Below are 26399 nucleotides of genomic sequence, written 5' to 3'. Positions count from 1 at the left end.
TTTCATGTAAGTAGGCCGAAGAATCAGGATATGTAAACACACATCTACATACACACGAAGATATACTTAAGCACAAAAAGAGGAATTATGAATTAGGAACCTGAAGTGATGCCAGAACTGCCAAGGGATGTAGGGGAATAAAAATATATGTACATCTGATTCGATGTACATATTACATTGTTGATATGTGACTGTTCTGCATCGTTATTTTTCAAATAAATATTTACATGTGCCGTGCTCGTCCTTTGACAAAAGGCATAGTATCTACTGGGAGTTGGTAACTACAGGTAGACATAGCATCTACTATGTGTGGACATCATATCTGTTTATATGGTAAAAGTGAGGAGTGAAAGAGGACTCTAGGGTATTAGATGAAGTATTAGAAAGTGGAATAGAAATGTAAAGTGGATTTGTAATTTCACCAGAGAATATTTAAGAATAGAATTCATAAAGATGTATGCTAGGGCAATGAACCAGGAGGCCTACTCAAGAAGGATACGGAGGGTGCACTTGACATTTATTGGATAAGAAAAAGGGTGGATAAACAGACCTATGAAAGGCTGACCTATACTGAGTGGACAGGGGCACCAAGAAGGGGATTGACCTGTACCACAGGAGGATAGGAATAAGAAAGGGGTGTACCTACCAAAACAGAAGGAGAAATGATACTCCTAGGATCAACCCATGTAAGATGTAGGTACTGTTCCTAAAGGTAAAAAGGACATATCATGACAGAAGTCACACGTTTAAAGGGATGAATCTGGTAAGTTTGAATTCTATGCAGCACTAGCATTTATACATTTTAGATTTATAAGTGTCAGAAGAAGGGACCACTTTATTCTACTCAGAGTTCCTCCAGATTACAATAAGTAATGAGCAGTATAGTATTCATGAGTTATGTGCACCTGTAATTTAGGACTGGGAGAGGAATAAAAAACAGAGGTTTGGTACCCACAAATTTTTTGGAGATTGAAAAGAGCTAATTCCTACATGGATTGAAAGGGTCATGTATTATAATTGTGGTAAAATATGCACGGTTATTAGTAGAAAGAGAACAGTGTTAAAAGATAAAGAGAGGCTGCTGATTTCTGTGTGTGCTGGATGGACGTGTATTGGGAGAATACTGCAATAGTGACGGTCGATTGGCATGGACAAGTGTTTGCAGCATGCTCCATAGAAGCTGTATGTCCAGTACAAGGAGCAAGCATGCTCTATTCTTTGATGGTGTAATGATTGTATTGTTGTGAACAAATGAATTATGTATTGAACTAAAGACATTTACATTGGATTTTCTGGTGTTGGACTTGCGAGAAGCAAGAACTGGTTTTGTAGTGGTTATTAAACCACACATATTGTAATTGTAACTGTTAGTATCTAATGGTCCAAGATGGGGTTGATTCGCAAGAGGTGAACACTTGTGTGAAACTTTTGTAGTTGTTTTATTGTGGAGACAAAAATATAACAGAGTTGAACAAAAGTATCCTGAGAGTACAGAACCATTTCAAGAGTAGAAAAGAAGTCTATTTTGAAATTTCCTTAACCAGCTATAATCTTCTGAGAAGAAGAGTTTGTGAAGATCGACGCAGCCGTCTGACCTGAGAAGAAGATCGGCTGCACACAATACGTGTGTCAACTGCGAACCATGTGTGAGTCTTGCACCCCTGTGTCACACTGTCTCCTGTCGTCCAAAAACCATTAGAAACTATGTGGTTATGTTTTTACTGCTCGTAGATGTTCAACAGAAAACTATTGTAGCAGTATGTGGAGGTTCACTGGCAAACTATTAATGAGGCTTATCAAAAGTTAAACAATAGTGCACTGGCCATATAAATGTGTAAATGGGGGGTTGTTAAAAGTGAAAGTAAAAGACACTGAAACGCAAGTGATATTCTATAGACCAGTTAATTGTTTCAAAATCACTTCAAATCAAATAAGGGCTAACGTCCAACTTATCTTTTCTATATGGAAATTTGTTTAATACTTGTGGGGACTAGTGTCCGACATCGATATCTAAATTTTCTTTAACTTCTTACAGTGACTATCGTCTGTTTATCTTCATTATATTCGAATCATTTTGACATTTTAAGGAGCTAGTTCCCAATCTTTATTGATTATATTTCCTGTCTTGGGTTTCCATGTAGGGAAAGACTAATGGTTACAACTTGTCTTAGGTAATTTTACTGTTACCATCTGCGTCAATCAAGTAAATTAACTGCCAGGGGCTTTGAGCATTAACTGCCAGCATTTTAAAAAGCTTCAGTGACAAGAGTTGCTTACTACTTGTTGAAGCTGTATATTGCTCAAGTACCAATGTATGCATTTTTATTCTATGAATGTATTTAAATATTAAAATTAGTTCATCATTCAATCGCTTACCACACCAGGACCCCTTTATCCTAGTTATCACGCTCCAAAAAAGGCACAAGTTTGCATATCTTGAAATTATCAGTAAATACATCTGACAGCAATAAGAATATTTCTGAAGAAGAAAATCACACCAGTGATGACAGTATTCATCCTACATTTAAGTCAGAAGACACTTCAGACACTTATACCTCACATGGCAACATGCAACCAGCACAAGTGGTTTGGTCAAAAGACAAAAAAATCTGTGGAACTTAGAACCTTACCCACAAACTAGAAGACCATCCAGTTCAAATGTTATAAAAAATGATTCCTGGTCCAACAAGATATTTTGTACCTGGAGTAAGTGATATAAAATCCTCTTTTTAACCTCTTATGGAAAAAGCTACTCGTATTGCTGCAGTTATTACAGCATACAAACATAATACTAACAACTGTGCCCACGAGATATGACCTGGCAGACTGGTCTTGTGTGAACAGAGAAATTCGCCTAACGAATAGTAAACTGAAACACTTTTGCACTAAGTTTACGAATGTGACACTACTGGATACAGACAGGTATGAGAGAAACTGCTTCACAAAGCATGGACTACATCTAAATCAGTTTGGCAAAAATAAACTAGTAGCAGAGATTGGAAAAGCTTTTCATGAAATAATAGGCCTAAACAATAATGATCATGAAAGCAGACCAGTCATAGCCCTAACTAACGAGGGAAACTAGTGAGCTGGGCCAACTCTAGCAGGATTTGGTCTAGTAACAAAAATCTGCAACAAGTAATTAATACACAAACGAAAGTTCACTCAAACAGCAATACAATTAAAGACAAACAAAAGTTAACAGTGTTTCATCAGAACATAAGAGGCCTATACTGCAAGCTGGATCAGTTCACAGCAAATATAGAAGACACAAAAGGTATAAACAGTGCCCACATTCTGTGTCTAACAGAACACCACATCACTGCTGGTATTGAAGTCGTCCCTATTCCCAACTATGTTTCGGCAACGTCTTATTGCAGGAACTATATGGACAAAGGAGGAGTAGCTGTATATGTAAAAAACAATGTCTTGTTCACGGCAATAGATGTACAAAGATTCTGCTTTGAGCTACATTTTGAAGTATGTGCTATAGAGGTGCCAGACACTGTCTCCAGATTAACAGTTGTGGCAGTTTACAGGGCACCATCTGGAAATTTTAAAGTGTTTGTTAAACAATTAGATACTCTTTTGTTGTACTTAAGTAGAAAAAATAGGGGCATGGAAGTTGTTGGGGATTTTAACATAGATTTCTTGGTTAATTCTCCCTGCAAGGTGGAGTTTGAAAATCTCATGGGCACATACAACCTTGTTCCCGTGGTTAGCTCGCCCACCAGAACCACAACCTCTTCCAGTACTCTCATTGATAACGTTTTTGTTGATCAGAGTGAAGTCAACCATATTAATATTGAAATGGTTATAAATGGTCTGTCTGACCATGACGGACAACGAGTTACTTTCAACAGCTTGGGAATTCCTCTGAGTGACACCTCACTTAGATGGAAAACAGTAAGGAAAATAAGTGAGGAAGCTATTCAAACGTTCAGATCATGTCTTCAGCATACTGACTGGACACCTGTTTATTTAGCAGAAACTGCTAATTCAAAATACAATTTATTCACAAATGAGATAGCAGGTACCTTTGAAAGTGTATTTCCAAAAAAGTCATACAGTGTACAACCTGCTAGGTCTGCAAAAAAACCATGGCTCACTAAGGGCATCATAGCTTCCTGTCAGAGAAAAAGATAACTCTACATAGCATCAAAGACCCTGCTCAGCTAAAACATTATAAACTCTACTGTAAAATTCTTGCCAAAGTAATTAAAAACTCTGAAAGTATGTGTATAGCATCTGAAATTACTAATTCTGAAAATAAAATTAAAACAATCTGGAATGTGATAAAGGGAGAAACAGGGACTGTAAACTACACCAAAGACAAAAATATTGTTTTAACTGTTGACAACTCAGAGATAACTAATAGTGAGGAAATTGCTGAAATCTTTAACCAACATTTTTTAACTGTCCCAACACAGATAGGTTGCCATGGTTCTGTAGGTAAAGCTGCCTGTATAATGAAAAATAATTTTCCAGAACCTTTCAGTCAAATAAATGTGCTTCCCATTACTGCCAATGAAATCAAAAAAATCATACAGTCTTTGAAAAATAAACATTCTGCTGGTATCGACGATATTTCAAGCAAGCTGTTGAAGGCTTGCTGTAGTGAAGTGGCCGAAGTTTTGTCTCACATCTGGAACACATCCATGCAACAAGGAGTGTTTCCAGACAGAATGAAATACTCTGTTGTCAGGCCCCTGTACAAAGCAGGGGATGCTACAAATGTGTCAAACTATCGCCCTATCTCTCTATTAACAACATTTTCAAAAGTCCTAGAAAAAGCTCTGTACAACAGGATTGTGGCACACCTTGGTGACCTGAACATCATTAACAGTCAGCAGTTTGGTTTTCAAAAGGGAGTTTCAATAGATAACGCAATTTTCTCATTCACAAATGATGTTCTAGAGTCTACAAACAGCAAGAGGCTGCCAATTGGTGTCTTATGCAACCTATCAAAGGCGTTCAACTGTGTAGATTACCAGATACTCTTCAAGAAGGCCTGTCATTATGGAATTACAGGACCTGTAGGGAACTGGTTAAAATCGTACCTCGAAAATAGGAAGCAGAAGATTATTCTAGATGTTTCAGATAGTGTATCACAATATATAGTGGACTCTGAGTGGGGAATTGTGCAGCATGGAGTGCCACAGGGATCAGTGGTTGGGCCCTTGCTGTTCCTCATATATGTTAATGACCTGCCTTTATCCATCAATAAGCAGTGTAAATTTACAATGTTCGCTGATGATACGAGCATTGTGGTGGATAATGTATCAACTACTGACTTAGAATCCGAGGTCAATGATATCCTTAAAGAAGTTCTGGGTTGGTTTAGTATTAACTCCCTTTCAATAAATCTAAAAACGATTTTATCCAGTTCCAGACAACCCACAAAAAACCAAAAGAAATAGTTATCACACAGAATGATCAGATGATAAAGCAAGTGTACTTATAAAAATTCCTAGGCGTATATGTGGACAGTAGGCTGAACTGGGAACATCACGTTCTACAAACACTAAAATGGCTGACGTCTGCAACATTTGCTTTACGAATTTTGTCACGCTTCAATGACATTACCATCTCAAAGTCAGCTTACTTTGGCTATTTTCATTCAGTCATGTGTTATGGCATCATCTTCTGGGGCAATACACCTGCCGCAAAGAAAATCCTCACAGCACAAAAAAGAGCAATAAGAATCATTTTTGGTGTACCCCCACGAACCTCATGTCGAAATCTTTTTAAACGACTTGAAATACTGACAGCAACATCTCAGTACATATATTCACTGATGTGCTTCATAATAAATAACCCCACTCTGTACGAAACAAATTGCCTGCATCATGAACATAACACCAGAAGAAAAGAGGATTTCCACTGTGAGTTAAAGAACTTGACACTTATTCAGAAACGCTGGAACGAAAATTTTCAATTCCCTACCCAACAGCATCAAAAGTATAAGGAGTAGTACATCAGTATTTAAACATAGCTTGAAAAATTATTTACTTTATTCACTAGAGGAATTCTTTCAGAGAAATAAGTAAAACCCAGATTGGAAAGATGTTTTTAAATTTTTTGACACTGTTTACTGTTAAACTAATGTAATAATGCCCTAATGTAAAAATTCCTGTTTTTCTCATTTCCATTTTTGGGTCACTTTTAAACCCAAAGTGGGAAGTTTTGATAACTGTTCAAGGTTAAAATAAATGCAATAATGCCCTAAATATGAAACTGCTATCTTCACATTTATGTTGACTAGTTTTTAAGCTAATAAGTATGACTTTTGTGCACTGTTATTAATACTATAACACTGTCTTTATTCTATGTATTTTATTATGTATATTGACACGTTCCACATCTGAGTGACTTGCTCACATGTACAGATCTATGGAACAAGTATATAAATAAATAAATAAATAAATAAAAATGATGTTCAGGGTAATGTGGTGGAAAATACTAATATTGAGTGTCAAAAGGTTTATGGTGACATCTAGGGCAAATTAGATCAAATTACATTTGAAGCCCACACTGGTTTGTTGTTACTGTCTGGTGTGTATAAATTGTATAGTGAATCAACAAACAGTCTATGGAAACCAGAAGCAGGTAGAGCCATTTTTCCTGCTGTAATGTCATAAAAACAATTCTGTTGCAACTTGCATGTGAAACACTTCTATCACAAATCTGATCAAAGAGCAAATGACAAGCTACCACCTATAAGAGTTCTGTTGGAAAAGTAAGTGGAAATACTGTTGAAACTGTATAATCCTGGAGCAAATATAGCCACAACCAAGGAAACATAACCTAAATTTAAAATTATAGTAGCTTTTAATAATTTATCAGTATGATGCTCTAAATGTAATTAGGATCATTACGACCCAAAAGGGCATATACTGATAAGCCAAAACATTATGACCACCACCCACTCCAGCATTGGATGCTGCCTGGTGGCATTGTGGGCACATGACATGGTAACAAAAGTACATAAGCAGAGCACACGCGAATGGTGGATCACTCTATGGGCTGCAACTGAGGAAATCCTTGGCAATACGCAATTTTTACAAAGGGCAGATTGTTATTACAGAGAAAACAGCAAAGCTGGTCAAATATACACATGCTTCTCTCGTGAGCATCTACGGAAAGAGGTAAGAGGACAGTGAGACTGCCACTAGGTGCTAAATGGTTGGATGTCCATGGCTCTTCACAGAACATGGGGTTAAGAGGAGTGTCTGCTCTGTAAAGTAGGACAGATGATGATTTGTAGCATCTCTGCTGAAAGAGTGCAATACTGGAGCACGCACAACTGTTTCGGGGCACACTGTTCACCATACATTGTAGAACATGGAGCTCCACAGTGGACCACCCCTACATAAGGCATTGTCAATTATGATTGCAATGGGCAAGGAGCCTTTGGGATCCAACTGTCGATCAATGAAAACATGTTAGCTCTTTGGGTGAGTCACATTTTTCCTACATTAGGTTACTGGTCACCTCCATTAACACCACAATTGAGGTGAATGCTGGCTCAAAACATGCAGCACATCATGGATGCAAGCTGGTGGGAGAAGTATTATACTATGGGAAACATTCTCCTATGCTTGCATGGGACCTGTCATAGTAATCGAAGATACACTGACAGCTGCAAGCCACTAGCATCTCTTCATGTTTGATAGGGAAACATTCCACGTGGGAAAAATATATCTAAAAACACAGATGATGTGACTTACCGAACGAAAGTGCTGGCAGGTCAATAGACACACAAACAAACACAAACATACACATGAAATTCAAGCTTTTGCAACAAACTGTTGCCTCATCAGGAAAGAGGGGGGCAGAGGGAAAGACGAAAGGATGTGGGTTTTAAGGGAGAGGGTAAGGAGTCATTCCAACCCGGGAGTGGAAAGACTTACCTTATGGGGAAAAAAGGATGGGTATACACTCGCACACACACACACATATCCATCCACACATACACAGACACTAGCAGACATTTGTAAAGGCAAAGAGTTTGGGCAGAGATGTCAGTCGAGGCGGAAGTGCAGAGGAAAAGATGTTGTTGAATGACAGGTGAGGTATGAGTGGTGGCAACTTGAAATTAGCAGAGATTGAGGCCTGGTGGATAACGGGAAGAGAGGATATATTGAAGAGCAAGTTCCCATCTCCGGAGTTCAGATAGGTTGGTGTTAGTGGGAAGTATCCAGATAACCCGGACGGTGTAACACAGTGCCAAGATGTGCTGGCCGTGCACCAAGGCATGTTTAGCCACAGGGTGATCCTCATTACCAACAAACACTGTCTGCCTGTGTCCATTCATGCGAATGGACAGTTTGTTGCTGGTCATTCCCACATAGAATGCGTCACAGTGTAGGCAGGTCAGTTGGTAAATCACGTGGGTGCTTTCACACGTGGCTCTGCCTTTGATCGTGTACACCTTCTGGGTTACAGGACTGGAGTAGGTGGTGGTGGGAGGGTGCATCGGACAGGTTTTACACCGGGGGCGGTTACAAGGGTAGGAGCCAGAGGGTAGGGAAGAAGGTTTGGGGATTTCATAGGGATGAACTAAGAGGTTACGAAGGTTAGGTGGACGGCAGAAAGACACTCTTGGTGGAGTGGGGAGGATTTCATGAAGGATGGATCTCATTTCAGGGCAGGATTTGAGGAAGTCGTATCCCTGCTGGAGAGCCACATTCAGAGTCTGATCCAGTCCCGGAAAGTATCCTGTCACAAGTGGGGCACTTTTGTGGTTCTTCTGTGGGAGTTTCTGGGTTTGAGAGGTTGAGGAAGTGGCTCTAGTTATTTGCTTCTGTACCAGGTCGGGAGGGTAGTTGCGGGATGCGAAAGCTGTTTTCAGGTTGTTGGTGTAATGGTTCAGTGGCACAGTGTTACACCGTCCGGGTTATCTGGATACTTCCCACTAACACCAACCTGTCAGAACTCCGGAGATGGGAACTTGCCCTTCAGTATATCCTCTCTTCTCGTTATCTGCCAGGCCTCAACCTCAGCTAATTTCAAGTTGCCGCCACTCATACCTCACCTGTCTTTCAACAACATCTTTGCCTCTTTACTTCCGCCTCGACTGACATCTCTGCCCAAACTCTTTGCCTTTACAAATGTCTGCTTGTGTCTGTGTATGTGCGGATGGATATGTGTGTGTGCGCGCGAGTGTATACCCGTCCTTTTTTCCCCCTAAGGTAAGTCTTTCCGCTCCCGGGATTGGAATGACTCCTTACCCTCTCCCTTAAAATCCACATCCTTTCGTCTTTCCCTCTCCTTCCCTCTTTCCTGACGAAGCAACCGTTGGTTGCAAAAGCTAGAATTTTGTGTGTATGTTTGTGTTAGTTTGTGTGTCTATCGACCTGCCAGCTCTTTTGTTTGGTAAGTCTCATCATCTGAAAACAAAGATTCTGTAACTTGCCAAACGAAAGCATTGGTACGTTGTACGTTGAGAGAAACAATAACAAACACAAACACACACACAAATTTTGAGCTTTCGCAACACAAGGTCGCTTCATCAAGAAAGAGGGAAAGAGAGGGAAAGACGAAAGGATGTGGGTTTTAAGGGAGAGGGTAAGGAGTCATTCCAATCCCGGGAGTGGAAAGACTTACCTTGGGGGGAAAAGGGACAGGTATACACTCGCACACACACACATATCCATCTGCACATATACAGACACAAGCAGACACACATGAAAAAAAAAAAAAAAAAAACAAAGATGTTGTGACTTACCAAACGAGAAAGTGCTGGTAGATAGACACAATAAAAAACACAAACACACACACACAAATTTCAAGCTTTCACAACCCAAAGAGGGAAGGAGAGGGAAAGGGAAAGACGAAAGGATGTGGGTTTTAAGGGAGAGGGTAAGGAGTCATTCCAATCCCGGGAGCGGAAAGACTTACCTTAGGGAGAAACAAGGACAGGTATACACTCGCGCGCGCGCGCGATTCCGGTATTCAGTCATAAAAAATCTTTGCCCATCTTCCCAAGAATTTAATACATGGTAAAATTAACTTATTAACTTCAAACACAAACCCAAAAGATATCTGCTTGACAAAGTCCTACTCTATATATATAATCTTGTATGGAGTAGAACTTTGTCAAGCGGATGGATATATGTGTGTGTGTGTGTGTGTGTGTGTATATGTGTGTGTGTGTGTGTGTGTGTGTGTGTGTGTGTGTGTGTGTGCGCGCGCACGCGCAACAAACCACATAAATGAGTAGCTACAAAATTTAAACTGTTTGTTGATGTATAGCATTTATCCATAATCCTTCCTATCTTTCTCCTCCCTTTCTAGCAGGCACAGATCCATGGTTCAGTTCTAGGAAGGGGAAAGGAGGTCACAGTTTATTAACTTCTCCCCTCCCCCTTTCACCTCTGAGAAGGGTTACTATTATACACCACATGCACTGACACAATTAAGTATTAAAATCTTAAATGCAGTCACTATAGCTCTGATCTTAACCTTGTGAGTTTAACTTCTTTCCACTAGAGAAGACAGCCGAATGCAAGACTTTTTGACTGTCATCCAGCCAAACTGTGTTGGTAAACATAATTTGCTGCAGAATATGTATAACAGAAAAATGTGGGCTGTAGTGGTCTTACATGGTAGTGTGCAGACCTGTTTATAGTTTTTACGCATCACAGAATAAACAAAAAGGTAAGCCTTGATAGTGTGATGTGACAAAGCCAATTCTTTAATTAGAGAGCTTGTTAATGGTATCTATGATCATAAAATACTACAGGAATTAAAAGGATGTTATAAATGGGAAGACAGAATGTATGGTAATATCTATGAATTTAAATTAAAGCAAATACTTACAACAGAAATTACGTGTTCCTGTTTACTCGCTGTGCAGCTTTCTACTTCACAGAAGGGCAGCATGTCAGCAAAACCACCTTTTCTATTGCCTGCTATTGCAGCCATATCTGCAATTGCACCTGAGCCAACCAAGCTAGCACCAGGAGATAGTGGTGTACTGGAACGTGATAATGCTTCCGGCTGCAATACATCATAACAAGGATAAATACAGTTTCAGAGCTGCCTTTTAAATGAGAGTGTCATTCACACTGTAAGATGTTAATACACAGGTTTGTTTGAATTCAAACATATCCTCAAAAATGCGCATCCCCAATGAGACCTTTATAAAAAGGGGGAAAGCAGGCATAATCTTTATGTGCAAAAAACAATCACACAATAATTCAACAACATGAGTTATTGGCTCTTTGGAGATGCAATGAAAGCAAATAACAGTAACAATGCATGAATGTGATAGTTGGAATGTGGTGATATCTGTTATTTATTGTTAATCATTGGTTATTTCATAGAGTATATGCGGGAGCACTCATTTGAAATGTGTATTCATGGAATTGTAACAATAAGCCTCTGTGCAGTACATAATCTTACGTGTAGTGTTGCCTCTAGAGTTGAATGAGTATCACTGTGCTGCTAACAAATCAACAAAATATGGAGATGTAGTGTGATTTTGCAGTACATAACAAAATCAAATTCACTAAAATAGAAACTGGAGCTTTGATTGAGATTGTTTAGCTAAGATTCAATATCAAGGGTGGACATAAACTTATAATGAGGTCATTCTGCAGACCAACAGACTCACAATCCCAGATGCAAGCAAAAAATTCAGAGAAAACTTCAACTCACTAATGCCTATGTTCCCCAATCATATCATCATTATTTGAATTTGGATCATAAGAGTTTTGTAAATGGTGGACAAAACAAGACATCCTGCAGAAAAACACTAAATGCTTTACCTGCAAACCATAAATAGTTTAGATGCTCACTCATGATGGAAATAAATTATATCCAATGGCAACATTAGACCTGGCTGGCATCAGCAAACATAAGGCCATTGAAGCAACAATGATTATGAAGTACAAAGGGTAACTAAAACAAGTAGGAGGAATTAGGTGTTCAGTAAACTACATAAAGAGGCAGTAGTGTCATATCTCAAGTAGGAACTTTGAACGTTTAGAAATTACGTAGTATACGATGTCTGTTAGAACAGTATCCAACTTTTGGCTGGGGGCGGGGGGAACCTGGCTTACCTGGAGCATTGGACTGCTAATCACCCTGAAAGTAGTTCCCTTGGGACTCCACACATTTCTCCCAGTGGTGCCACTATTGCTGCAAGAATGCCAAAAAAGCCTCTTTTGGAATGGAGTTTAGGTCAGCTATTATTGGTGTCATAATGTCTTCTTTTGTCTGAAATCGCATTCATTTAATGGTGTCTTAAGTTTGGGAAATAGCCAGAAGTTGCAGCAGCCAAATCAGGAGTGTAAGGAGCTTCTTGAAGCACAGGAATCTGGTTTTTTTGTAAAAAAAAAAAGTCAGAATGTAGTGTGAGGAATGTACCAGAGCATTGTCATGATGGAGCCGCCAATTTCCTGTTGACTGTAAGTCCAATCTCTTGTGCTACATGTTATAACTTCAAGTTGAACAAATATATTTCAAGGAAGACACAATACATGAAAATCACAGATCAAGTAAACAGAGTAAGACGTGTGTACACTTTAAAGTCAAATCATAACTGAGTCCGAGTCTAGCGGCCGCAGGCTGGCCGGCTGCTTAGGTGGCGCTGCTGCTGCATGGCTGGCAGACAGCGCCTCATGTAGAGGACGCGCGTAACTGCGCGGCGGCACTTTGAAAGATCGGCGAGTCACAACACTCTTTCCCCCTCTGAAGTTTTTGCACAGGTCTTGATGGAGGTGACCTGTAGATTACTAATGTCCATAAGTGTTGTTTGAATGGCCGTAAAGTCTCAAGGAGGAGGCTTCCCATAAGGACGGAAGTGTCCCCGATGATAACGGGTCGAGATGACAGGAGACATGGGGGTCGAACCTGCTGGGGCCCCGTGCACCAATCTGCCCGTTGCGGCAAGTCCGGTTGTTATAACAGGAGACATGGGCGATGTGTCCACGTCCATAGGAGAAGGAGGCGAGTAGAATTGCTCCGACAGATGATGGTCATCTGGTTCCTGCATGGGCATGTGTCCTGGTGGCGTCAGTACTTGTGCTGGCACCGATATGATGGTGAGAGGACTGCGCTGTGAGTAATGAGAGATTCCAGTATGCTAAGTGTCAGGTAGAGCCGAAGGTGGTATAGCGTAATCTGGAACAGGCGTTGCCAGCACACGAGGCTGAAGCTTGTCCGAATGACACACTGCAACATCCGTGTCCATCTGGATTTCATACAGGCGTTGGCCACGGTGTCGTAAGATGCGGCCAGGACTCCAGTTTGGCCGCCTGCCATATCCCCGTACCCATACAAGGTCTTAGACGGTGAACTGGCCAAGTGAAGGCACCCACGGCCATGAGGTGGAAGGCCGCAGAAAATGAAGTAGTGTGCAGGGCTGTCGGCCTAGTAAGAGCTCAGCTGGGCTGTGGTCGCCCATGGGGGTGAAACGGTAAGAGGCCAGAAACTGGAGAAGAGCATCATCAGCAGCAGAAGAAGTAAGGGAGTTTCCTCATCTGAGCCTTAAATGTGCGGACCAGTCATTCAGCCTCACCGTTTGACTGTGTATGGAATGGAGGGGCCGTGACATACATGACGCCATGACGGACACAAACATCCACAAAATCGGAAGAGGCAAATTGTGGACCATTATCAGTAACAAGAGTATAGGGAAGGCCTTCCAAAGAGAAAATGCGAGCTAGAGCATTGGTGGTTGCCGCGGCGGTAGGCAATGTGCAACAGACAATGAAAGGAAAGTTAGAGTAGGCGTCAATAACGAGAAGCCAATAAGTACCTAAAAAAGGTCCCGCGAAGTCAGCATGAATATGCTCCCAGGGCTTCTCAGGCGAAGGCCACGGTTACAAAGATGACTTCGGGGTGGCAGCCTGTGACACACAAGGGCCGCAGGCAGCGACCATGTGTGTGATTTCAGAGTCAATGCTCGGCCAGTACACATGACGCCTTGCCAGAGATTTTGTGCAAGAGACACCCCAGTACCCTTGGTGAAGGAGGCGCAAGACCGAAGCACACAAAGACCCAGGTACCACAACACGCCGTGAAGCATTTTCGGTGGAAAGGAGGATAACACCATCCCTAGCCATGAGGCGGTAACGCAAAGCGTAGTAGTTCCGCAACGCATCAGAAGTCTTAGCGGACGGACGATCTGGCCAACCCTTCTGAATACAACGTAAAACCTGGGAGAGGACAGGGTCAGAACCCGTAGCAGCCGCCAGCCGATCCCCGGTGATGGGGAACCCGTCCACAACCCGCTGCTTGGCAATATCCAGGTGGAAACACAAAAGTTCGCCCCTATCGAATGCCAGATCAGGACCCATGGGAAGGCGAGTCAGTGCATCAATGTTCATGTTGAGCCGTCAGCCGGAAATGAATCTCATAATTGAAACGAGACAAGTAAAGAGCCCAATGCTGGAGGCGGTGTGCAGCCTTGTTGGGAAGTGGCGTTGATGGATGAAACAAGGAAACAAGTGGTTTGTGATCCGTAACAAGATGAAATTTGGATACATAGAGAAAAACACCAAACTTATGAAGAGCATAAATAATGGCCAAAGCTTCTTTTTCAATTTGAGAATACTTTTGTTGGGCATCCGTGAGTGTTTTGGAGGCATAAGCAATGGGTTGTTCAGAACTGTCAGAAAAACGATGCACAAGGCTGCACCGACCCTGTATTGAGAGGCGTCCATGGCAAGAACAAGATGTTGGCCAGGTCAATAAGTAGCCAGGCACGGGGCCTGTTTCAGCATAGTCCTCAATTTCTGGAAAGCTGCATCACATGACGCGGACCAGTGAAAAGGCATGTTTTTATGCATCAGGCAATGCAACGGCTGAGCCACCGAAGCAGCAGATGGTAAAAACTTGTGATAGTATGCTATTTTCCCCAAGAAGGCCTGCAGTTCCTTAACAGATGTAGGGCGAGGAAGGGCATCGATCGCAGTGACAGTTTGCTGAAGCGGACGAATACCATCCTGAGAGAGTTGAAACCCCAAGTACGTGATAGACGCCTGAAAAAATTTTGATTTCTGAAAATTGCACTTAAGACCAGCAGTCTGAAAGACATGAAAAAGTGTGTGGAGATTTTGAAGATGTTCATCAGTGGTGGAGCCAGTGACAACAATGTCGTCCTGGTAATTTATACACCCAGGGACAGTGAGCAATAATTGTTCCAAGAATCACTGAAAGCGAGCAGGGGTGCTGGCAACCCCGAATGGCAATCCTTGGTATTGATAGAGGCCAAAAGGCATGTTATGGACCAGAAACTGCCGGGAAGCAGCGTTGAGAGGAAGTTGCTGATAAGCTTCTGACAGATCAAGTTTAGAAAAATACTGGCCTCCAGCAAGTTTAGGGAACAATTCTTCAGGTCGAGGCATAGGGCAGGTGTCGATAAGGCATTGAGCATTTACAGTGGCTTTGAAATCACCACAGAGACGAATGTCACCATTTGGATTAGCAACGACAATGACAGGAGAGGACCACTCACTGGAAGTGACAGGAAGCAAGACCCCTGAAGCAGTGAGACAATCCAGCTCCCGTTTGACCTGATCACGAAGGGCCACAGGAATGGGCAGAGCCCGAAAAAACTTAGGCCGAGCAGTGGGTTTGAGCATGATATGAGCTTCAAAGTCGTTTGCACGGCCTAACCCAGGAGAAAAAAGGGACGAAAATGTTGTCAACAAGGAATCCAATTGAGCATAAGGAATAGCATCAGAGACGATATTGACAGAGTCATCTATGGAGAACCCAAAAACGCAAAAGGCATCGAAACCAAAAAGATTCTCCACGTTACTACGGTCGACCACAAATATGGGAACAGTGCGAACGAAAAATTTGTAAGATACCTCAGCATCAAATTGTCCCAAGAGAGAAATCTGTTTATTGTAAGTCCGTAATTGCCTAGTGACAGGTGACAGGATTGGAGAACCCAACTGAAGATACGTCTGAGAATTGATGATAGTGGCAGCAGAACCAGTATCCACCTGCATGCGAACATCTCGAACAAGTATTTGGACAGTGAGGAATAACTTCCGTGAAAGGGAAGAAGTACAATTGACAGACAACACAGAATCAGAATCAGCGTCATGTTCATGAACATCATTTATGCGGTCGGATTTGCAAACGGATGACACATGACCCTTTTTTTTGCAGTTGTGACACACGGCCCAACGTTGTGGACAATCTTCTCGTGAATGTTTTGTAAAACACAGCGGACAGGAAGGAAGTTGCTGTGGGTTCTGCTGCAGTTTCTTAGAGGTCTGTTTAAGGTTAGGCCGAGGCTGCACTTGGGAGCGTACTGCGGCCACGTCGTCTGGCGAGGACTCACCACACGCTTCGTCAACATCGCACAGAAGTTGTATTTCCGCAACGTCACCCATGCCTCTATTTGCGCTCCAGTGGTGCAAGAAATTTCAAAAGACTGAGGGATGGATAGAATTTCATCTAGAGTCGGATTTGCCAACTGAAGGGCATGTTGCCTAACTTCTTTGTCGGGCGCCAATCAGATAATAGCATCCCGTACCATGGAATCGGCGTAGGATTCTTTGTGAACTTCAGTAACAAATTGGCACTTACTACTGAGCCCGTGAAGTTCAGCAGCCCAAGCGTGATAGGATTGATTTGGTTGTTTTTGAAAATGATAAAAGGCAACACGAGAGGATACCACATGTGTTTGCTTTTGAAAGTAGACGAACAGAAGTGAGCACACTTCAGCAAAGGACAAAGATGCAGGATCTTTCAAAGGAGCCAATTGCGACAACAACCGATACATTTGAGGTGAAATCCATGAAAGGAACAGAGACTTACATGTTTGTTCATCCATGACATGAAATGCCAAGAAGTGCTGTCGAAGACATTTTTCGTAATCAGACCAGTCTTCCACCATCTCGTCGTAAGGAGGAAAAGGAGGTAGAGACAACGATGAGAGACGCCCCGAATTTGATGCCACGACGAAATCTCGAATCGCATTTGTGAGAAGCGTTTGCTGTTCTATGAGACCTTGCAATAGTTGCTTTAAAGTAGCCATGGAAACTTGTGGGTCAACGATGGAAAAGAAAAATCACTACCTCGTCGCCAATTGTTATAACTTCAAGTTGAACAAATATATTTCAAGGAAGACGCAATACATGAAAGTCACAGATCAAGTAAACAGAGTAAGACGTGTGTACACTTTAACAGTCAAATCATAACTGAGTCCGAGTCTAGAGGCCGCTGGCTGGCTGGCCGCTTAGGTGGCACTGCTGATGCATGGCTGACAGACAGCGCCGCATGTAGAGGATGCACGTAACTGCGCGGCAGCACTTTGATAGATCAGCGAGTCACAACACTACACTGCACCATGTAGGTGACAGACAACATCCCTGCAGTACTCTTTGGTGAACATTTCAACCTGTGATGTGTACTCATGGTTTACCACACTGCAGGAGACAAAGTAAGCAGTCAGCATTGCTCTGATGTTGCTGCACACTTGGTGAGCCTTCTCTGGTCTTGGTGATGAGGAATGCTTCCACTGTGACAACAGGGATTTGGTTTCCAGGGACTTGTCACCAGTGATTATGGTGTTCACGAAGTAGGGGTCACTGTTTGTGGCGTCATCCTGTGAGATTTCGACACAAAGTTGCATTTGCTCCACCTTCAGCAGCTTCGGCACATATTACACAGACATTCTCTTCATGGCCAAATCTTCAACCACAATGGAGTGTGTCAAAAAAGTGCTGATGTCCACCTTTTCCACAATTTCTCTGATAGTCACAGGACAGTATCGCATTATCACAGTGTTCACTTTGGCAATGAGCTGGTCATTTTGGCATGCCGATGCTGACCTGAGCATGGCTCACTCTCCAGTGATACGCAGCCATCTTTAAATTGGTTGTACCACTCCTTAATCTGTGTGGTACCCATAGTATAATCACCAAAGGTCATCTAAATCTTCTGAATGGTTTCCACCTGGCAAAATTTGATGCAGTAATGCTACTCCAGTTGTTCCATCATATCTCTTACAATGAAAAACCGACATGAGCACTACACATTGCCTCATGTTTGGATACTTTTCTGACAGAACCGAGACTTTTCAAGCTTTCCCAATAGACCTGTTGCAAAAACACTACTAAGGTTTGCCACTGGATAACACTGTGCAAGTCTCACAATATTTCATCGAGACAACTATTCAACATATGCAGGTGGTAGTAGCCACTAACATCCTGCTGCAAGATGTGACTTGCAACACTGTCACAGAGGAGATGAAATGTATTGGCGCCATGAGCATGAATTATCCATTTGCAAAGAGATGTTCACAGTTGGAGGAAAATGGTGCTCAAAGTGCCCCTTGCTGGAAGCCAAGGAGAAGCATTCTGTGTGTGTGCATTGGGGAATGTGCTCTAGGACACCAATGTGGTTAACAGATGAATTAACTATCTGCAATCTGGTATGTTGGTTCACGAATTATGGGTCCTTGTTCCTCTGGTTTTAGTTTAATGGCAGTCACTGTTGGCTTTCAGGCAGCACTTAGCTGAAATCCCATGGCCCTCTTGCTAAGATTATCTGTGTACAGATATGTATGACCTCCTTAAAAACACAATCCCAGAACGACCATGCTGAGGATACAACTTAACTTGTAAAATATACAGTGCTCTGTCTTCAAGCAGAACAGCATCACAGCTGATTTGACAGGCTAGATCAGGCATGTATGCTGATGGTGTTCAGCAAAATGTTCTTGCACAGTGTGATGTATCTGCCCAATATACGATTTCCCACACTGACATGGGGTCTTACATACATGCTCCATTTTCTGAGCCCAAAGTTATCTTTGACCAAACATAGCAGGTTCCTCAATTTGCCAGTGGACAAAAACTACTCTTAATGTCATGTTTCTGAGTGTCCTTTTGATTTTGAAAGACATGTTGTAAAAATATGATGAGAAGGCCATTGCAGTGAGTGCCTCTGCATCTTCATTTATATCCCTAAATTGAACTCATTGTGACCAGAAAGCATTACATATCTGCTTATCAGAATAATCATTCTACTCAAATAGCACTCTTCATCCCAGCTATCGCATCTCGGATTAGGGCTGTCCCAGGTGTTAGTGAAAAGTTCAGATCCCTCTTGTGCACTGAAGCCATTGCCTCATTCAAAAACTTGTCCATGAGATTAAACATGGCATGTCTTCGAGAAGGGTCTAAACTTGCACCAACTATCTGGACAGCTCCAATCTGAGATACTGATAAGGATAGAATAGGCACTTTTGAACCCCCCTACTGAGATTACGGAACTGATGGGACAACAGCTGAATTTTAATCCTGGATCCACCAAAACAGATCAATATTCCTCCAGAAGAAAGGTAGGCTCTGTGAGATTTGAGAGTAGATAAAGACCCTTTTACCTGCTGATAAAGTAACACCATCATTCTATTCTCATGAACTGAACACAGCAGCAAGACAGAGACAGTACTCAATGAACCTGCATATCGCAAGTTAAGAGATGACTCGACTGGCAAGACTCAGAGAAAAACACTAGACCTCCTCAAGGAGAGTTCTATTCCAGATAACATCATCAAGGCCATACACCAACAGGCTGCAGTTCCCCCAAGACCATATGGCCTACTGAAGTTTCACAAGGATGGGACCTCATTTCATCCCATAGTAAGAACCAATGGAGCACCTACTTGTTTCTTTGTTAACATCTTACATCCCTATTGAGACTTGTTGTAGGAAAATGGGGTCTTTATATTCAGAATTCAGAGGATTTCATATGAGGCTTGAAGATGCATAAACTACAACTGTTGGCTCTTTTGGTTAGCTTTGATGTGGTACCCATTATTTACAAAAGAGTGATTAAAGGACTCATTACAGCTTATTAGCAGCGAGTTCAACCCTCCTACTTGTGATGGTATCTTAATGGAGTATCTGTGATGTGGCCTTATGGAATAGAAACACTACCTGTATTTCTTCAACATTTGAAATCAATCCATCTGAATGTTTAGTTCACCATGCAGGTGGTAAAAGATAGCAGCTTACCACTTCTCAGTGTCATGAGCAGTAGAAAATCCAACAGAATGATGGGACACAGTGTCTACTGCAAACTCACTTACACAGACTTATAATTCCAGGGAGAAAAGCTATCATCACCCTGCACAGTGAAGTAGGATCTTACTTTCCCTGGTACTCAGAGTACATGTGGTCTCAGATTCTGACAGCCTGACAGGTGAGCTGCAACACCTTAGAAGAGTGCTCAATGGTAATTCTGATAAACATATATGCAATGTGTTCTGAAAAAAGTGAGTTCAATGTAGGGACACTTTGCAAATGGCCTTCTTGCCATGTTTTATTGACATGTCTTCAAGAATTGTGTTTGGTCAGATGATCTTGGACTTAGAAAATGCATTGTAAATAAGATTCCATTTCAGTGTGGGAAACTTATATGGGGCAGGCATGCAAGAATGTTGTGTTGACACCATCGACATTCAGGCCTGTGCCAATATGATAAATCAGTGGTAATGGAGCATTGCCTGAGCATGGACCATCATGTTTTATTATAAGATTGAAGTTTTATCCTCAGTATCATCATTCTGGGATTGTGTTTTTAAGAAAGCCATGCATATTCGCATAGCAGACAGTTTATTTTATTTTTTTAATGAGTCTTCCAACTGGGTTGATGTTGCCCACCATGAATTTCTCTCCTGTGCCAGTCTCAACAGGACACTCTCACCATAACACTAAACTGGTTCTCAGCTAACAAACTCCTATGTAATCCAGAGAAAACTCAGCATCTGCAGTTGGGATTGGCTAAGGAGGTAGAACCAAAATCCGTAAAACTGCTTGGAATACACATTGATTCCAAACTTTACTGGCAACCTCATATCAATCAGGTCTGCAAAAAGTTATCGAGGGTGTCCTGCCTCATCTGGAAACTGACTGATCTAGTGAGTAACAAATTTCTCAGAACAGCTTACTTTGGACTTTTGCAGTCTCATATATCTTATGGGCTGTTACTATGGGATGGCTCATGTCATGTCAATGATGTACTACTGATGCAGAAAAAAGGTGCTATGAATAATGTACAAGGTTGGTCCAAGGGAACACTGCCATCCCTTATTCATCAAAATGGAGATAATGAAAGTGATAAATCTTTATATTTATCCATCATCACTGATATATGCTAAAAAGAACAGAACAAAAGTTAACACCAGAGAGAACATACACTTACATGACACCAGAAACAAAGAGAGTATTGACATTGTAACAATACCGGAGAAGGAAAGTTGCTACTCACCATATAGCGGAGATGCTGAATCGCAATAGGCACAATAAAAAGATTCACACAATTAAAGCTTTCGGCCATTAAGGCCTTTGTCAGCAGTAGACACACACATGCGTACACACACGCACACGCACACGCACACACACACACACACACACACACACACACACACACACACACACACACACACATAAACGCAATTTGCACACACATCTGCAGTCTCAGAGAGCTGAGACCACCCTGCGAACAGCAGCAGCAGCAGCGCATGATGGGAGTGACGACTGGGTGGGGGTAAGGAGGAGGCTGGGGCGGGGAGGGGGAGGGATAGTATGGTGGGAGTGGCGGACAGTCAAGTGTTGCAGTTTAGACGGAGGGCGGGAGAGAAGGTGCGGAGGGGGGAGGGGGTAAGTAGCAGAAAGGAGAGAAAATAAAAGACCGGGTATGGCAGTGAAATGATGGCTGTGTAGTGCTGGAATGGGAACAAGGAGGGGGATGGATGGGTGAGGACACTGACTAACGAAGGTTGAGGCCAGGAGGGTTACGGGAACGTAGGATGTATTGCAGGGAAAGTTCCCACCTGCGCAATTCAGAAAAGCTGGTGTTGGTAGGAAGGATCCATATGGCACAGGCTGTGAAGCAGTCATTAAGATGAGGATGCCCCATTGTGGCCGGTTACTGTGCCCCCACTAAGAGAATCTCTGCTCTTGTAGACCAACACCTTCAACCTATTACCCGGTACTTATCCTCCTATATAAAAGATACCAATCATTTCCTCAACTGACTCTCCACAGTTCCTGTCCCTTTACCACACGGTGCCCTGCTCATCACTATTGATGCCACCTCCCTGTACACTAACATTCCTAATGCCCATGGCCTTACTGCTGTCGAACACTACCTTTCCAGATGCCCTATGGATTCCAAACCAACAACCTCCTTCCTAGTCTCCATGACCAACTATATCCTCACCCACAATTACTTCTCCTTTGAAGGCATTACTTACAAACAAATCTGCGGTACGGCTATGGGCACCCGCATGGCACCATCCTATGCTAACCTATTTATGGGCCATCTAGAGAAATACTTCCTAAAAACTGAGAATCCTAAACCCCTCACCTGGTTCAGATTCATTGATGACATCTTTGCTATCTGGATTGAAGGTGAGGACACCTTATTCACATTCCTCCAGAACCTCAACACCTTCTCCTCCATTTGCTTCACCTGGTCCTACTCAACCCAACAAGCCACCTTCCTACATGTTGACCTTCGTCTCAGAGATGGCTACATCAGTACCTCCGTCCATATCAAACCTACTAACCACCAGCAATACCTCTACTTCGACAGATGCCACCCATTCCATACCAAGAAGTCCCTTCCGTACAGCCTAGCCACCCATGGTCATCGCATCTGCAGTGAGAGCAGTCCCTCTCAGAATATACCAAGGGTCTCACTGAAGCCTTCACTGACCGTAATTATCCTCCCATCCTTGTACAAAAACAAATCTCCCATGCCTTATCTTTCCAGTCTCCCAGCACCTCCCACAGTTCGGCCACAGAGGAGCACTCCCCTCGTACTTCAGTACCATCCGGGACTGGAGCAACTGAATTACATTCTCTGCCAGGGTTTCAATTACCTCTCATCATGCCCTGAAATGAGGAATGTCCTGTTCACTATCCTTCCCACCCCTCCTACTGTGGTATTCCGCCGTCCACTGAACCTACACAATATACTCATCCATCCTTACACAACCCTGCTCCCAATCTCTTACATCATGGCTCATACCACTGTAACAGACATAGATGCAAGACCTGTCCCATACATCCTCCTACCACCACCTATTCCAGTCCAGTCACTAAAATCACCTATTCCATCCAAGGCAGGCTACCTGTGAAACCAGTCATGTGATTTACAAGCTAAGCTGCAACCTTTGTGCTGCATTCTATGTAGCCATAACAACCAACAAGCTGTCTGTCCTCATGAATGGCCATCGACAAACTGTGGCCAAGACACAAGTGGACCATCCTGTTGCTGAACGTGCTGCCAAAGATGATATTCCTCATCTTAATGACTGCTTCACAGTCTGTGCCATATAGATCCTTTCCACCAATGCCAGCTTTTCTGAACTGCACAGGTGGGAACTTTCCCTGCAATACATCCTACATTCCCGTAACCCTCCTAGCCTCAACTTTCGTTAGTCACTGTCCTCACCCATCCATCCCCCTCCCTGTTCCCATTCCAGCACTACACAGCTGTCATTTCACCACCACACCCAGTCTTTTATTTTCTCTCCTTTCTGCTACTTACCCCCTCCCCCCTCCGTACCTTCTCTCCTGCCCTCTATCTAAACTGCAACACTCGACTGTCCGCCACTCCCACCGTACTATCCCTCCCCCTCCCCAACCCAGCCGCCTCCTTACCCACACCCAGTCGTCACTCCCATCCTGCACTGGTGCTGCTGTTCGCAGTGTGGTCTCAGCTCTCTGAGACTGCAGATGTGTGTGCAAATTGCGTTTATGTGTGTGTGTGTGTGTGTGTGTGTGTGTGTGTGTGTGTGTGTGTGTGACTACTGCTGACAAAGGCCTTAAGGCCCGAAAGCTTTAATTGTGTGAATCTTTTTACTGTGCCTATTGCGACTCAGCATCTCTGCTATATGGTGAGTAGCAGCTTTCCTTCTCTGGTATTGTTACATTCCATCCTGGATTTTCCATTGTTAGAGTATTGACATACCTAGACATAGGCTGACAAAAACAGGCAACTCTCACTAAGTGAACTCTTTGAAATTATTTAACAAATTGCCACATACTGTACTCAATACACCTTTCCATAATTTTAGAAGGAAACTGTACAAATGGTTAATAGACAATCCATTCTACAGTCTCACAGAATTCTTGGCTATTAGTAACATAGAAATTGAGTTTTAAGTCTATTACTGTAATGCTGTAAAATTGATTAATGTAGCATAAATAATTTGTACACTTAATGTGAACACTAACTAATGTAATAACTTCTTATGTATCTTGACATAATTGTAATGCCTATTTCACTGCATGTAGTCAACGGCAAATAAAGAATCTTCATCTCAGAGCAGCACTTGCAACCTACATCCTCAATTATCTGCTGGATGTATTCCAGTCGCTGTCTTCCTCTACAGTTTTTACTGTCTACAGCTCCCTCTAGAACCATGGATGTTCTTCCCTGATGTCTTAACAGATGTCCTATCATCCTGTCCCTTCTTCTTGTTAGTGTTTTCCACATATTCCTTGCCTCTCCGATTCCACGCAGAACTACCACATTCTTTACCTTATCCCCACTAATTTTTGACATTTGTCTGTAGAACCACTCTCAAATGGTTCAATTCTCTTCTGTTCTGCTTTTCCCGCAGTCCATGTTTCGCCACCATGCAATGCTGTGCTCCATGCTCCAAGTGTACATTCTCAGAAATTTGTTCCTTGAATTAAGGCCCATATTTAATACCAGCAGACTTTTCTTAGCCAGGAATGCCTTTTTCTGACAGTGCTAGTCTGCTTTTTTTTTGTCCTCCTTGCTCCATACACCATGGGTTATTTTGCTGCCTAGGTACCAGAATTCCTTAACTTCATCTACTTTATTACCAATAATCCTGATGTTGTGTTTCTCATTGTTCTCGTTTCTGCTACTTCTCATTACTTTTGTCTTCCTTTGATTTACTCTCAGTCCATAGTCTGTACTTGTTAGACTGTTGATTCCCTTAAAAAAGATCATTGTAATTCTTTTTCACTTTCATTGAGGATAGCAATGTCATCAGCAAATCTTATCATTGATATCCTTTCATCTTGAATTTTAATTCTACTCTTGAACCTTTCTTTTATTTCCACCATTCTCTCTTCAATATATAGACTGAACAGTAGGGCAAAAGACTACATCCCTGTCTTACACTCTTTTTAATCTGAGCATTTCGTTTTTGGTCTTCCGCTCTTATTATTCCCTCATGGCTCTTGTACTTGTTGTATGCTATTCAGTTTTTTCTATAGCTTACCCCTATTTACCTCATAATTTTGAACAATGTGTCTCGGTTTTTCTTTGGTCTTGCTTCCATTATCAACTGCAATTTCAGAATTGCCTCTCTGGTGCCTTTTCCTTTCCTAAAGCCAAACTGATCATTATCTAACACGTTCTCAATTTGCTTTTCCATTCTTCTGTATATTATTCTTGTCAGCAACTTGGATCCATAAGCTGTTAAGATGACTGAGCAATAATACTCACACTTGTCAGCTCTTTCAGTCTTCAAAACTGTGTGGATGATATTTTTTTTGAAAGTCAGACAGTATATCGACAGGCTCGTATGTCCTACACACCAACATGAATAGTAATTTTGTTGTCACTCCCCCCAATGATTGTAGAAATTCTGATGGGATTTCAGCCATCTCTTCTGTCCTATTTGACCGGAATCGGAATCACCACGAGGGGTCAGCGCTAGCGCAATGAGTTGTTCACGTGATATTCATTGGACTGTTGCCCATATGCCTGTAAACACGTGCCACATCAGTGCTCTTGGAAGATAGTTGTGGCCATGACGTGGCTCCGTTGTTGTTCCTCTGTAGTGATTTGTGAAGATGGAAAAAAATCGAGATTCGAGCAGTGATTAAGTACTTCGTAAAGAAAGGTATGAAAGCAAAGGACATTCTTGTCAATTTACAGAATACACTGGGGGACTCTGCTCCTTCACATTCAACTTTTGCCAAGTCGACAAATGAATTTAAATTTGGTCGGGAGAGCTTAGATGATGGTCCATGCAGTGGTCGACCAAGATGTGTCGCTATTCCAGAAATCATTGCAATAGTGCACAAAATGGTCATGGAGGATCGCTGATTGAAAGTGCATCAAATTGGTCACACTTGCCAGATGTCATCAAAAGGGTGTATCACATTTTAACTGAAGCATTAGAAATGAAAAAATTATCTGCACGATGGGTGGCTTGACTCTTGACGCTGGATCAAAAACGCATGAGAATTGACATTTCGGAACAACATTTGGCCCATTTTAGGAGAAAAGATTGTTTGTGCCAGTCTGTGACTAGAGGACCACAGATGAAACTTGGGTGCCCTACTATACCCCGGAGACAAAACAACAGTGGAAACATACTGATTCTCTGCCACCAAAGAAAGTAAAGCCAATTCCTTCGGTGG

At 42.3% G+C, this 26399-nt stretch overlaps 1 protein-coding gene across 5 annotated transcripts in view; it reads right to left on the bottom strand.

Moving 5' to 3' along the window:
- LOC124605465 (protein pigeon) overlaps nt 1-26399 on the bottom strand; it is a 498287-nt gene that overhangs the window by 114274 nt on the left and 357614 nt on the right. For all 5 annotated transcript variants that reach the window (XM_047137163.1, XM_047137164.1, XM_047137161.1 and 2 more), the window contains one exon: nt 10825-11004. In XM_047137163.1, coding sequence (XP_046993119.1) covers nt 10825-11004 — 180 coding nt within the window. The remainder of the gene's footprint in view (nt 1-10824; nt 11005-26399) is intronic.

This window comes from Schistocerca americana, chromosome 3, assembly GCF_021461395.2.
Source record: "Schistocerca americana isolate TAMUIC-IGC-003095 chromosome 3, iqSchAmer2.1, whole genome shotgun sequence".
Lineage (NCBI taxonomy): Eukaryota > Metazoa > Arthropoda > Insecta > Orthoptera > Acrididae > Schistocerca > Schistocerca americana.
This window is presented reverse-complemented; position numbering and strand designations above follow the sequence as displayed.